General features: G+C 53.6%; 1 protein-coding gene across 2 annotated transcripts in view; it reads left to right on the forward strand.

Moving 5' to 3' along the window:
* Window positions 1–13944, forward strand: part of MMP17 (matrix metallopeptidase 17) — an 82087-nt gene that overhangs the window by 25223 nt on the left and 42920 nt on the right. Inside the window, exon 1 of one of the 2 annotated variants that reach the window (XM_050318691.1) lies at window positions 791–939. The exons of the other annotated variant lie outside the window; for it this stretch is intronic. Coding sequence (XP_050174648.1) covers window positions 811–939 — 129 coding nt within the window. The 5' untranslated portion in view covers window positions 791–810. Of the gene's footprint in view, window positions 1–790; window positions 940–13944 lie in introns of those variants that run through there. 2 annotated transcript variants of the gene reach the window in all.

Here is a 13944-nt window from a genome sequence, read left to right on the forward strand (position 1 = left end):
GAGGCCACAGGATCCCATTATGCTGTTTATGGGGACAAGCCAGACATTTGTCTCGCTGAGACGGGATGTCAGTCGGGGATGCTCCAACCGCACGCTCATTTCCACAGCTCCTCAAAAAAAAACCTCGGAGGTGCGGCTGGTACTCAGAGGAATGTTGATGCTTAAAAAGAACCGTGTCGGAACCCTGATGCGTTTCAGCCAGACTCAGATACCAAAGCGGGAGGGCACCGAGCCCTCCCGGCGGGGAGCGGGGCCGGGGTCGGTGCTGGTTCTTGGTGCGGGCGCCACGACCAGACCGCGCTGTGCCGAACCCCCCCGCACCGGCGGAGCCCTGACACCGCCTCCCTCATTAGCATCCCTTCCTCCTCCTCCTCCTCCTCCTCCTCCGCTGCCCGGCCGCAGAGGGGTGCATGGCAGCAGCGACGGAGCCGCGGCGGCCCCCGGCACAGGCGGCGGCAGCAGCAGCAGCTGCCGAGCCGCGCTCCGCTCCGCGCCAGCGCCCGCAGCAACTTTGCCGCTCCGCGGGGTGCGGGAGCGGCGCGATGTGACCGCGCACCCGGCCAGCGGAGCATCCCCGGCAGCGCGGAGCAGCCAGGAGCGAACGGAGTTCCCCCCTGCTTCCCTCGCCGGCGGGGCGGAGCGGAGCCCCCCTGCCTCCCTCCTCGGTGGATCAGAGCGGAGCCCCCCGCCTCCCTCCCTCCTTCCCTCCCTCCCTCCCCGGCGGCGGCCGCAGCCCGGGGCGGGAGCGCGGATGCGGCGCGGAGCCCGGCGGAGCCCAGCGCGGGGCCGGGCGGCGCGGGGCGCGGGGGGATGCTGAGCCCCGCCGCCCGGCACCGCGCCCGCCGCCGGGAGATGCTCCTCGTGCTCGCCCTGTGGCTGGCGTGGCAAGAAGCGCCCGCGGCGCCGACCCCCGCGGCGGAGGACATCACCCGGGGAGTTGTGAGTTACCCGCGGTACCCCCTTCCTCGCTCCTCTCCGCTTCCCCTTCCCCCGGTACTCCCCCATCCCCGGGCATCGCCGGTCCCCGCGGCGCTGGGCCAGCTTCGGCGGCTGGAAGCGCTCCCCGGTGCCCGCCTTTGCCGCCAGTGCCCTCCACCCTGCTCCCGGTGATCGGGCGCCTTTACACCGCTGCCCCCTCCAGCCTTATCTACGCTGTGCCTCTCGTTGCACCTGGTGCCCTACCGTGCACACGGAAGGGTCCGTTTATACCCCCTGCATCCAGTGCCCCCCACCCCATACTCTGCACCGAGCCCTTTGGAAGCCGGAGTCCCCCTCCTTTAAACCCGGGGTGTCCCCTTGCACCCCCCACCCCAGCACAGTGACCCAACTTTCCCCCAGCCCAGCATCGCGGGGTGATGGATGACCCCACCAGCTTTCGCTCACGGATGGTGATTTCCCAGGCGCTGGGAAAGGGCTGGCCTGTCTGGAGGGCTCTCTGCCTGCCACGGAGCCGCACAAACTCCAGCGGCAAGGCAGGGTGAAATGGCACGTTTGGAGCCAGAGCGGTCCCTGGGGACTGGGACGCGTTAGGGGCTGCTCTGTGCCGGCAGCAGGTGGAGGGTTGGCTTCATTGCGGTGGTCTGCACATTGCGGGCATCCTTGTGGTCCTGCTGCTCCGCTCACAGGTGCCTGCTCAGTTTGCAGGGAGGTGACAGGTTTTAGCAGCCATTGAGAGCTTAGGTCGTGTCCCAGCCAGGTCACGGTGCCAGCAGGTCTGTACAGCCTCACACCGTCTCCTCTGAGAGGGCAGAGATGGAGGCTTTTCTCCTGGAAGAGGAAAAGTTTCTTGTCTCTCCTACCAGCCGTAGCTCAGAGAAGCCCCGCGACTACGTCAGACCTGGGTGTCAGAAAGCCATCTGTGGCCGGGTGTGGGCGGGCAGTCCTGGGGCTGGACCCGCCAGTTTGGAGAAATTCCCTGAAATTCAGCGGATTTCGAAACGCTGGCTGTGCACTGCTGTGAGGGAGGGAAGGAGGGTTTGCAGCACGGCAGGGTTATCTAATGAGCAGGGCTCGCACAGAGCAGTGCGCCAGGACGATGCTTCCCCCCGCCGAGGCTCGGGCACCTGCCGGGAAGGACAGAGCGTGTCGTTCCCCACCAGTTCCTAGCAGAACAAAAAAAAAAAAAAATGCGGTGAATGCAAGGTACATCTGCATCATTATGGTGCAATTACTTCCCCCTGTAACCAAATGTTCAAGCTGGAATTAATATTTCATGCAAACAGCACGCGAATTGATGTATTCTGCCCCAATCAATTTGACTCAAACTTTGTCTTTGACCTGCTTTTATCCTTGCTACCGTATCCACGCTGCACTCAGCTTTTACAGGGTGAATGTTAATACTCAAGGGGCTGATTAGCTGCTGCTGACAACTTTCAGGCACTAAGGAACCCTTTTGGTCCTGGACTGGGTTTGAGCAGTAGCTCCAAACCCTGCTGAAGAGCTGGGGCCATCTCGCAATGCAGAAGGTGCCAGGGATGGTGGTTACAGAGCAGGAGTGAAGACTGAACTGCAGGAGAAGGGGATTACATGAAAAGAAGTCTTATTTAGGCTGGGAAGCCTAAATTTAGGATGTCAGATGGTTGTCTCTGTGCTGTTTCCCCTCCAGTGATTGCTGGGGGCAAATAATCTCTCCAGTTTGAGACAGCACTGGTGGGATTCTGAAGGGGTTGAATGTAACTCTTGGTTGTGTTTATGCCCTCTAATGAGCAGCAGGGAGCACAAGATGCCAGGTATTTTCAGAGGTGTTTGTCAGGAAACTACCACTGTGTGTGGGAAGTGAGAGCCTCAAGAAGAATTATTTGACATCCGCTTTATGAAGCAACGAAGAAATTAAAGATCTGTGAGGCATTTAAATCAAATATTTGAAAACTAGGAAGCATGAAACCATGGCAATAGGAAGCTCTGCTAACCTTGGAAAATTATATCCAGCAATTCTCTGCAGTAAACAGAGCACCATATCAACAAGAGCTTTTACATCCCAAACACTCCCTCCTTGCAGCTGAGAGGCTTTTGGTGCCGAGCAGGACCGTGCCTCTGAGCTGTGTCCTCTGCTCCACTCCTGCTCTAAGTTTGTTTTAAATGAAACAGTGGTGCTGGGCCAAATTAAAGTTCAGCAAAATGAGAGAGGGCTATAACTCAAAGGCAGTGCTTGTTAGAGTGCTGCCCAAAGCAATATAACATGGAATGATTCTCCAGATTTCATTACTAGTGGAATATCCTGCCCAGTTTATAAATCTAACTTGATTATTAATGTTTTTATTGTTCTCCATTAGCTGCCCTAACAAAGAGGGCATAAAATAGCAGATGGAACAGAGCTTGACTTGAGTGATTCCACTGAATTTTAGTGCGCTGCTTCCGAGATTTACGACTTTGCTTTTCGCGCTGCTGCCTTTACAGTAAACCCCAACCCCTCCCCTCCCCGGCCTTCACAAATTGCATCTTTTTATGGCTGTTGAGCTCGGGCGTCTCAGGGGTGCAAGGCAGCGAAACCTCTCTGTACGTTGGTAGTAACTGAGTAACGAGAGCTCTCACCCCAGTGGGCTTTGAACCGGCTCTGGGGGGAGGTCTCCCTTCAAGTTGAATTCTGAGAAGCGCCGGCGTGCGGAGTTTGAACGGCGAAGGTGTTGACCTGGAGACTGGCTGGTTTGGAACGGAGCTGGCTGTTAAACGGGCAGCTCCTGCCCGTCCCTGCCTGCTGCAGGTGCACAGCTGTACAGCTGTGGCAGGACAAGAGCCCTGGCTTGGGGATGGGCTGATGCTCGAGGCTGATCAAGCGTGGCTTGAGGGAGGCACTTTGCCCTAGGGCGTTGCTTGGCGCTGGGGTTGCAGGACAGGAGTTGGCGGTGCGATGGTGGCCTCACTGAGATCATCCCGTGTGGACATCGGCTCTGGTGTCACCACCCAGGAAAAAGTTTGGTTGCAAGAGCATGGGTGGAAAAAAGAAAAAAAAAAAAAGACTGTGAGCGTCTTTTTCTTGACTTTGTGGCCAAGGGTGAGAGGGGAGGTCTGTTCATGCCCCCAAGGCGTTTCTCCAGCTGGGGATTGCTGGGCATTCCTGGGGGCTTGCGTATGACCCGATGCCTCTCCCAGCCTCCCGCTCACAAAGCGCTGTCTGTGTTGTTCCCAGAGAAGTTGCTCCCAGGGGATGGAGGCATTTGCATTCATCGGTGGAGACCAGGGACCCGCGTCCCCCTCTGCCGGCGTCCCAAGCGGCTCTTTGTTCAGGGCAGGGCCCTCGCCTTTGTGGCAGCTTCTCATTTGAATGACAAGGGTGCACTTGTGGGGTGGCACAGAGCCCTGCGAGGCTGAGCCCCCCCGGCCGGCTGCGGTGGGCTGGGGGACAGACAGAGGTTCCTCTGTGTCCCCACGGCAGGGAGAGGAGGGGCAGGAGTAGCAGCAGTTTCCTATGAGTCTGTACCCCCTGTCTCACAGGTGCCAAATTTCAGAGTAGAGGCCGGCCCAGGACTGGGGTATGGGTTCATCCTTGCTGTTTCTGGGGTGCTGGCCCAAGGAGGGTAGGAGCATCCTGCTGCTGCCACTGCCAGATGCCCAGTGCAGCTGCACATCCCGCTCCCACCTGCCAGGAGTCAGCCAGGAACTCCCCTAAATTGCTGCATTTAAGCACCCAGTGTCGGGCATGTCCCTGAGACACGGCTTAGCTCCTGTTTCAAGGCTTGGGATAATCAGCTTCTTAAAGTACAATCCTTGTAAGAATATAGGCTGTTCCCTCTATCAGGAGAAAGTACCAGGCTTCTTCTGGTTCTGCTAATGGGGAAATTAAAAATTGATCATTCCAGTTGGAGCTTCATTCAGCCTCCTAAAATGGCGAGTCTTTAAGGACAAAATGCTCAATAGATTCCCTAAACAGTAATGCATTCAGGCCAACAGCCTTGGGGAGAGGAGCTTTGCTTGGCCCCCCTGCCACTGAAGCACTTCATGCCTTCCCATATGGAGCAGCAACCATCCCAGGTCCATGAATTCCCTCCAAGAAAGCTAAGCTACCATATCCAAAAAAAATGAGAAAACAAAGTGCTGTTGGTTACATTTTAAGGTACCTCTTGAAGCCAAAGTACAATGCAAACTAAATTGACAAAAGGTTGGCTGGAAGCTTTCAAACAGCCGGGCTGCTGTGAAAGCATTTAATCTGGTATTAAAGCCCTGGCTGGTGTGAACAGCTCCTTCCCTTTCAGATTTGAGACCTCCACATACAGTAATGCAATTTCCTCCTGGGCTTGGCTGCTATTATGGGCCCAGCCGTGGGAATTACCCGGGCCAGTCAGTCCAAATTACCCTGTTTAATGAGGCTCTGCCTTCGAGAAGGGTTCAGAGCCAGCGGGTGAAACCCTGATGTCACCAAGGACTTCCCCACGGTTGGTGCTGGGGATGGAGGAGTGAGCTCCCACCTTGGTCTTGCTCTTCATCCTTGGGTATAGAAGGAGCTCCTGGCTGGCAGGACCCCCTGTCTGGACCCTGGGGGCAGCATGCAGTGGAGCTGTACCTCCATGCCCTCCTTTTGCCCCTAAAGACTCCTCAGAAGGGAGATCTTTCCGTGCATGACTCAGCCTGCAATGTTTTGTTGTTCTCCCTCATTAAATCAAATGTGTGAAGAGGCAACAAGAAATACAAAGCGGGCCCATCCCCACCTGGCACCGGACGGGGCTCTCCTGCTTCAGGGCCTGGGGGTGACTCACCAGTGGGACCATGCAGGTCAGGGGGTGACACGGGTGTGCCATGGGTGATGCCAGCATGGAACTGGGGGGCTTGGATGTGTGTGACACCCTGTTTGTCCTGGCAGGTTCGGTGGTGCCAGCAGCAGCTCACTCTGACTCATCGCCGGGGCCGCGCACTAATTTCTCATTATTTACTCGTTGGCAGAAGTGCTGCAGGAATGGGCTGTGTGGCTCCGGGAAAGGTCGTGCTGTGGCTCAGGGGACCTTTGTTTCTGGAGGCTGTGGGAGCAGGCATGTACCCTGTGTGGGTCTGGGGTCCTGGCTGGCCCCGTGGAGGTCACAACGTGGGAGGGAAAAGCCCTCACATCTCGGGTGATGGTGAACCTGGGCCACCACACCATCACTCTTTAAAGTGTCTTGCTCAGAGCAGAGCAGCACTTGAAAGCTAAGGATTTGATTTCTAAATAACCTGAGATCTGACAGCAACAGTTCTCAAAATGCTTCCTTTAATCAAAATCACTTTAAATGGGTAGATTTGGGAGTTTCGCAATCACTTGCTGCTGCGCACGTGCAAGCTGCATCTTCTTTGTCCCAGATTTTTATGAGGATTGTCTCTGTTTTCTGGGTCAGAGAATTAAGAGATTTGATGTTATATTAAAAAAACCCCACACCAAACCACATATGCAAAGTTAAATCCAGTGCAAAACAGCAGACGTGCGGGGGCGAGGGGAAGGAGCTGCTGAAGGACCGGAGAGTTTTACATCAGCGTAATGAGAAACTGCCTTTGACAACAGGTTTGTTCCAAGAGAAGTCCTGAGATGGAGTAAATACCAATGTTCACCGAGGAGTGTGGTCTTCAGATGGGACTCTGGCTGTTTGATTAGCCATGATGATTTAATAGAAAGGAACCCCATTAAATCTGAGGAATTTCCTGCATCAGAATACACCATGTGCGCAGAAAATTGTTCTTCCAAGAAATCTGGAGATGATCTACAGCTCCTGCCGAGAAGAGTCCAAATACGGTGACTCGGGAAGTGGCAGTATATTCAGGAGTTTTTTTCATATTGTTTTTACAAGAGGGAGTTTCTGCCCGTTGACTGTCAGTGGTCAGGCGGAGTTCTTCATGCTGGCTGACATATTATTTCATCCTGACAATATTGATCTTTTGAGTGAACAAAAGCAATTTTACCTGTGTCACAGAAGCCCTTGCTTGAAGGTGATGGACATGTTTGGATTACATCGTCTTGTCATTTAACAAACTCCAGCAGGCACCTGCTGTGGTTCAGCTCCCGGCTGCCGAGATCACCCGACGGCCCCGGCGCTGCCGCTGCGTCCTGGTTCTGCTCTGCCATTCAGGTGTGTCCTACAGAGCCCACTGCACACACCCCTTCCTTAAAGATGCAGGACTAAAGGTTCCCTCATCCAAAATACAAGTGGAAGATAAGAGATCTGGATTTCTTTGCCCACAGGTTTGTCTCCATTTGTGGTGGTTGCACCTTGTAGGGGCATCTAACCCTCCTACAGCTTCCTCAGGGCTCACAGCCCAAACCACCTCCTGGCTCTGGATTTTTGTGGTTCCCACCAAATGCCCCTTGCTGGAGATGAAGAGATCAAAAGGAAACTTCACAGGCTGTTGCCAGAACTTTGGGGATTTCACTGTCCAAGGCTTTTCCGAGGCTGAGGAAGCAGATCTGAGGGCGGTGTCAGGATCAAGGGAGCAGCTGAACCCTGGAGGGCACCCAAATGGGATAAAAAGATGGAAAAGACCAGGAAGGGGTTTCTACGGGATCCCTTTTGAGTAGAAAGCCTGGAAACACTCATCTGAGAAAGCATCCACTTGGCTGGCAGCTGTAGACTTGCCAAAATACCGCGAGTTCCAGGCTGTAGTGCTTGTTCTCAGGCTTTGACTGTCTGCGTATCAGTCAACCCTTCATTAAGATTTGGTTTTCTCAGTGAGATGTTGTCACATGCAGAAGTGCTACTGCTGATACTGTGGCTGGAGTACATCTCAGGAGATGATTTTCCTGCTTCCCTCTGTGGAAACCGCGACCTCTGATGCCCTGAGTTGCTGGGTGGCTCTGCTGGGCTCCTCCACAGCTGTAATCACCAAAAACTTGGACGGCTGCTGGGCTGAAGGTTGTAACACAAGAAAATGCTCCTTTTGTTTTACTACTGCTCCTGGGAAGTTTGGTTACAGGATCCCAAGGAAAGCACAAAGGAGCAAAATGATGCTGTGACTGCTAGAGACAGTCCCACCATGACTCCAGATCTAATTACCTGTAAGCTCTGGAGCTGACAAATTCAGCCTTTGGGAAAGGGTGTCAGGTCTCATTTATCACTGAGCAAGAGAAAAACAAAGCAGTCTCTCCTGTTTTCCTTGAGCCCACCACGTGCAATCTCCTCCGGAGATATCACATCCACTCCACATTAGTTATGTCCTGGCTGGTGCTTGGTCGAGGCTGCACCTTTGACAAGGCTTGTGGTGGGGAGCATGGGGAGCTCCCACCAGCCCATAGTCTTGTTCCCACCTTGTTGCTTGTGTTTACTTTGTGGTTGCTGCTCCTTTGTCATGCTCACAGTGTCCCTCTGGCACGTCCACCACAGAAGGGCAATCAGTGATGCTGCTCAAGAAGCGTTTTTCTCCTCTGATAAATCCTCTGCATTAAATTGGCTTTTATTTTTCTTGTTTGTTCTCCATTTTGGTGCTGCTTGGCAAATTCCCCATTGCTCTGTGCCGAGCCATGCTGTCCCTACCTTTGCATCCTTCACGTCAGAGATGCATTTTTGTTCAAAAGTGAGAGGAAATTGGATTCACAGAAGGGAAATTCCTCACAGACGTGCCTGTGAAATGGCAACGTGTTTTATATAAAGGCACAGCTAAAGGGAGGTAGGTGGCTTGGGACTTTTGCCACATTCTTTTATTTTTTTTTGTTGCAGAAATGTATCCTGCAGGTCTGATCAATGAGACTCTGAAAGGAGGAATAATCTTGCTTGGCCTCAGCCAGCACTGAAGTGAACAGCAACCCTGTCCTTCCCCCCAAGGAGGGATGCATGTCATACTTCATGACAGGATGACAGCCCTGACAGACAATCTGTTGCTGTTTTGGCATTTCTGATACACCTTGTGCTCTGGTACACGCTCACTCAGTGGCCAGCAGGATCAAGATAATCTAGAGGAAATGAGTTGACACGCTCCAGGGTCCCATACGGGCAGTGAGCAGGGCAACAGTGATAGGAGTAGTCTTCTACAGGCTCACCTGGGTTAAAAAAACTCACCCAAGATGATATGATTTTTTTTTTCTCTGCCTAAAGTCCACAGCATCAAGTGCATGATCTACCAGGCTCTGAGGCACCAGACGTAGTTGTTGACCAAGCAGCCTCACTGAAAGGTGAGCTCCAAGCACCAGGTCTGAGAGTCGAAGACTTCCCATCATGAAGGGCATCCAGTCCAGGCTGCTTCTCATTCACGTTTCTGTCACTAGGGAGTTACTTTCACTGGTTTATCTCTTCCCAGCAAGGTCTTTCCCTGCATCAGGGTTTGCCAGGAGTCCAACACGCCCTTCAGGCAAAGTCCTTTCCCCAGAGGAACAGCTCCTGAGGGTTCATGCTCCCTGCCTGGGCTGTGAGCAGGGATGTGGAGGCTGGAGGAAATGGGTGACAGTGGGAGCCCCTCCATCCCCCTTCCTGCTGCCCCTTGGTGCTGGCAAGAGCTATTCCACAAAATCGCCTTTTTTCAGCAGAAGGAGTTTATTTCTGCAATACCAAGCGTCGTGGTGAGACAGGGCTCCGGGGCCGAGATCTCCGGGGAGATGAGCATCGATCGCTTCTCTTCTGCGGCCAAAACCCCGGGCGAGCCCCCGGCCCCGCTCCCGCCGCTCCCGGCTCCTGTGCCGGAGGACGGGACCGCTCGGGGACCCCGGAGCGTCCCGTCGGTGTCGTGCCGGTGCCCTCTTGTGGAAACTGGGAAAATATCCGAGAAAATATGGTTGGGGCTGGGCTGGGAGCGAAGGTTGGCAACCCACCCCGGGCGAGTGGAGGGGAGCAGGGGGCTAGGCGGTGTCCCCTCCAGCCCGAGAGCATTTTCCATTGCTGGAAATGGTATTGTTGTCGTTGAGGGAGATGGTGTTAACTGAGCCTGGGGGCAGGGGCTCCCAGCTCTCAAATGCTGCCCCTTGGTGAACACACCTTTGGCCACTGAATCCCTGTGTGGTGAGCGATGTCCGTGCTTTAAGTGGATAAAGTTCCCCAAGCGCCTCTGCCCCTCCTTGCTCTTGTTCTGCAGTAATTCCCATTTCCCTTGTAGCAAACGCCTTTATCAAAACAGTGGCACACACAAACTCTGAATTTCTTCTTGAACCAGCCTGCCACAGCCCTGAGCCTGCTGGGTGTTCCCTGTGGCCACAGAGCAGGCACAGACCCCCTCTGCCACCCTCCTTGGGAAGACGTCACACTGCTTTGGTCATCTCCCAAAAATGTCAGCAGGTCAGCGTGCCCAGGGGACCGCAGGGCCATCGTGCTGGCTCTCCCCTTCGCAGCCCACCACCCCTCTGTCACACTCGGGCAGCTCTGGCTGCACAGGGTGATGAATTGCTGCCCTGGAGCAGTGCCTTCTGACCCCACCACCCACCTTGTTCTCTGTAATAGCTGGCAGAAATAGCACTGTGCTGTGTAGGAAATGCCAGCCCAGCACCATCAGTCTATTTTCCATCCTCTGTTCTGGTTTCCCAGCCCTGTGGAACCGTGGTGAGCCACAGGTCCATCTCCCACGTCCACCACGGGAGCAGCTCAGGCAGTGGGTCTCGCCCTGCTGCTCGGGAGCTCCATTCCTGCAGCTTCCCCGAGTTCAAGTTCTTTACCTTCTCCATGTTTCCCTCCTATCTAATTTATTAATATCCTGAAAAAGCAGCCTCTTTTAAATTTCTAAAGAATTTTAACTATTAAAACCAACTTGTCTCCTCCTGCATTTCCCAGACTTGGCAGCTCCTCTCCCTTTAATGCTTTCCTGGAAAGCAGTGTCTATAAAAGCCCAGCTGCGTCGGGGAGGTCACCAGGGCCAGCCCAGGCAGGGGCTGTGCAGCGTTGGAGGTGAAAGGAGCTGCAGTTGTGGGAGCTTTGTGTCGAATTCATCCAGAGTCCGTGTGGTGACTCTCTGTCCCTCCTGCATCCTGCCTGTCTGTATGATCAGAGATACTCATTTTTGCTTGTCTGTTTAGAGGAATCATTTCTTTGAGCAAGGACATCTGCTTTTTGGTTGGTTTTTTTTTTTGGTTTTGTTTTGTAGCTCTGGGACCATCTCTCAGCCTCTAGGTTATCTATACCCATACAGTGTCTGAACCCTGCCACTCCTGCAGTCATTTCCTTTTTTTTTGAGGAACAATATTGTGTTTCTGATGTTGTGTACAGGGAATTCAGTCTTGGGAGCCAGACTTGTTCAGAGCCAGGACAAGGAGCTGAGCTCACATGCTCAGAGAGGCTGGGATCTTATTCAGAGCCAAGAGATACAACTGCAGAAATTTAATTAATGCTGCAAACCCCTTCAAAGCAGAGTTTCTGGCAAAATTGCCATCTCCACTGTGCAGCAGGTAGGATGCCTGAGAGGCCTCCACAGGGATCTGTCACAGAATAACAAATGTTTCTTTACCTGGATGCTTGCGAGGACAACAGAGAAAATCGATCTGATGCGCTCCCCTTCTCCAGGGTAGCCTTGAACCCTAACGAGAAAACTAATTGGCAGCCAGGTCCCCAGCACATCAGCAGCTGGGAGTGGGGTGATGTGCCAGCTTGGACAACCTGGGGAAGGTCACAGGGTCTGACTGTCACCTGTGGGTGGTGAGCAGGGGCTGCTGCAGAGGAGGTGCATCTTAGTTTGCAAATTGGACAGAGATTGTTTATAGTAAAAAAAAAAAAAAAAAAAAAAAAAAGTGACCCCTGCAGCCATGACTGAGCCTGGAGAAATCATAGTAATAAAGGCAGTGGCAGCTGGAGTAAAATATCACCCAGCTGGTTCCCTAGGAGGATGAGTGGGCAGGGGGAATTGCTCTTTTAAGATAATCCAAATACCTGCATTTTTCAAGGGCTTCCAGGTCTCCATCCCCATTATCCTGGAGAAGGAACTCATCCCTAGGGGGGCTCTATTCTGGGAGCAACAGTGCTTTCTGCTGTGACTGTATTATCACACTCCAGAAAGCACATGCTCAAACCATCCAAGAAGGAGGTGACCAGAACTGGCCCATCTGTGGGGACTCTGCAGAAGCAGAGGTGTTCAGCTGAGGAATCACTGCTGGTTCTCACCTTACCCTATTTTTGTGGGGCACAAGGGCCTACTGGCCAGGGAAAAGGATGATTCTGTTCCTAATTAAGAAGCATAAAGGAAATTATTTGTTTTCACGGCATCAAAACAGCTGAGGGAAGCTCTGTCTCCCTGGCCTGACTTGCTGGCATGTGGCAGGGCGGGCGGTAACCTCAGCACCAGCAGCAACCCAAGCAGCTGCAAACAAATCCTTTAAGGACTCTCCTGACATAAATAAACACGGAAAATAAATGATGTCCCCAGCACTCTGCCCTCAACTGATGAGAAACAAGCTGCATTAACAAAATAGTTCAATAACCTGGAAGAGCTTCAGACGAGACCTTCTTGGCAGCCGCAGGAGAAGGGGGAGCGCTGCCTGTGAGTGTGCAAACAAGGTTATGAAATGTGGCAGAGCACGAAATGATACAGTGAGAAAGCGCTCACAAATTGAATTATGAGTGATGATGGCTTTCCTGCGAGCAAGAGCAGAAAGGAGAGGAGTTGTCTGTAGCTGGATATGCAGGGCGAGGGCAAAGGGTGCCAGGTTTGTATCCTGAACTTTGGAGCTGTGACCTGTGCTGTCAGTCACACAAGCAGTGATCATGTTTTCTGCAGGGGGAATACGCTGTCACTTAAGAGGAGGGCGCATAAAACCTCCTGGGGGACTTGGTGATGCAAATACCATCCCCAAAGGTGAGACAGCAGGTGCCTTGGCAGAGGGAGTGCTGGGGAGGGGCTGCTCCTGCCATCACGGGCTGTCCTGGCTCCTCGTGGCACAGAAAACCTTGAACTTTACTCCCCCTTTCCCGCTTCCCACCGCTCCAGCCCATCTCCTGCTTCATCCTTTAATGAGACAGGACGGGGCATTACCCGCTATTCAGCGCTCCCTGAAAGCTGCTCCCTGACGGCCGCCCCTGGGTGGATCGGAGCGGTTACCGCTTCTTTTATTCACTCTTGCATTTCTCCGGCTCCTCCAGAAAACTCCCTTTGTTCATTAAACGACCTGCCTGTTTAGGGCCCAGATGGCTGCTTTTTCTCTCGGCTTTAGAAATCGCCTGCTTAATTTCCCTGGTGCCCTGCCAGCCCCGCGATGGGGATGGGGGAAGGAGAGGGGGAAGGAGGCTGAGAGGCTCTTGCAGGGCTTCCCCGGCATCGTCCCTGCCCGCAGGGACAGCTCTGAGCAGACGGGCAGGACTGGAAACTGCCACAGTCTGATGGAGCGATGGCTGGAGGACACTTCCCACCCGCTCAGGATCTCCTGGTGATCCCGTTTCTCCCGCCTGCCCTGCTAAAACAGCACCCAGGGAGGGCCTGAGTCCCAGCACTCACATCTCTGACAGCCTTGTCCTATTTCCAGCCTCCTGCCAGTGCTGTTTCCTTGTGATTTGAATTTAACTCTTAACGTTAGCTCTTGATTTCGGTGTGCAGTGCCAGTGATGCCAGTGGCTGCCCAAGGCATCCCTGCTCACCACCCGTGTGTGTCAGCAAAGGGCTGGACATCCCAAAAACCCCCCCACACCATCGGAGTCCAGGACAAGAAAACCAGACTGGTTCAAAGGGGTGGCTTTTTCTGGAATCAACTGTTGCTGGTTTTCACTGCCTCGTTTCACAGACCCTCAGTACCATTGGTTTGGAAATTCCAGGAGCATTTAGAGATTCCATGGCATTTATGTGGGAAGAGGAGTTTGGGCCTGAGCTGGTTGAGGGATGTGCCTATGGGGTCCAATATGCCACTGAGGTGCTGGATGCCATTTCTCACTGGAGGATGAGGTTCAGCAGGGATCTGATGTTCCTGAACCCCTCCAGTTCACCTCTGCCATAGCTGCCCTTCCTGAGGGTACCACCTCCCCTTCACATTTCAGAAATAATGCAGAAAATGATCGTTTCTTGATGCAATCATGGTAAATTTAAAGCTCACCTTGGCAGGGTGGCCCAAGGCAGGAGTTCACTCGTCCATTTTGTGTCTCAGCATCCCCTGGTCACACC

Source organism: Myiozetetes cayanensis, unplaced genomic scaffold (assembly GCF_022539395.1).
Source record: "Myiozetetes cayanensis isolate MyiCay16 unplaced genomic scaffold, myiCay2020 scf21, whole genome shotgun sequence".
NCBI lineage: Eukaryota > Metazoa > Chordata > Aves > Passeriformes > Tyrannidae > Myiozetetes > Myiozetetes cayanensis.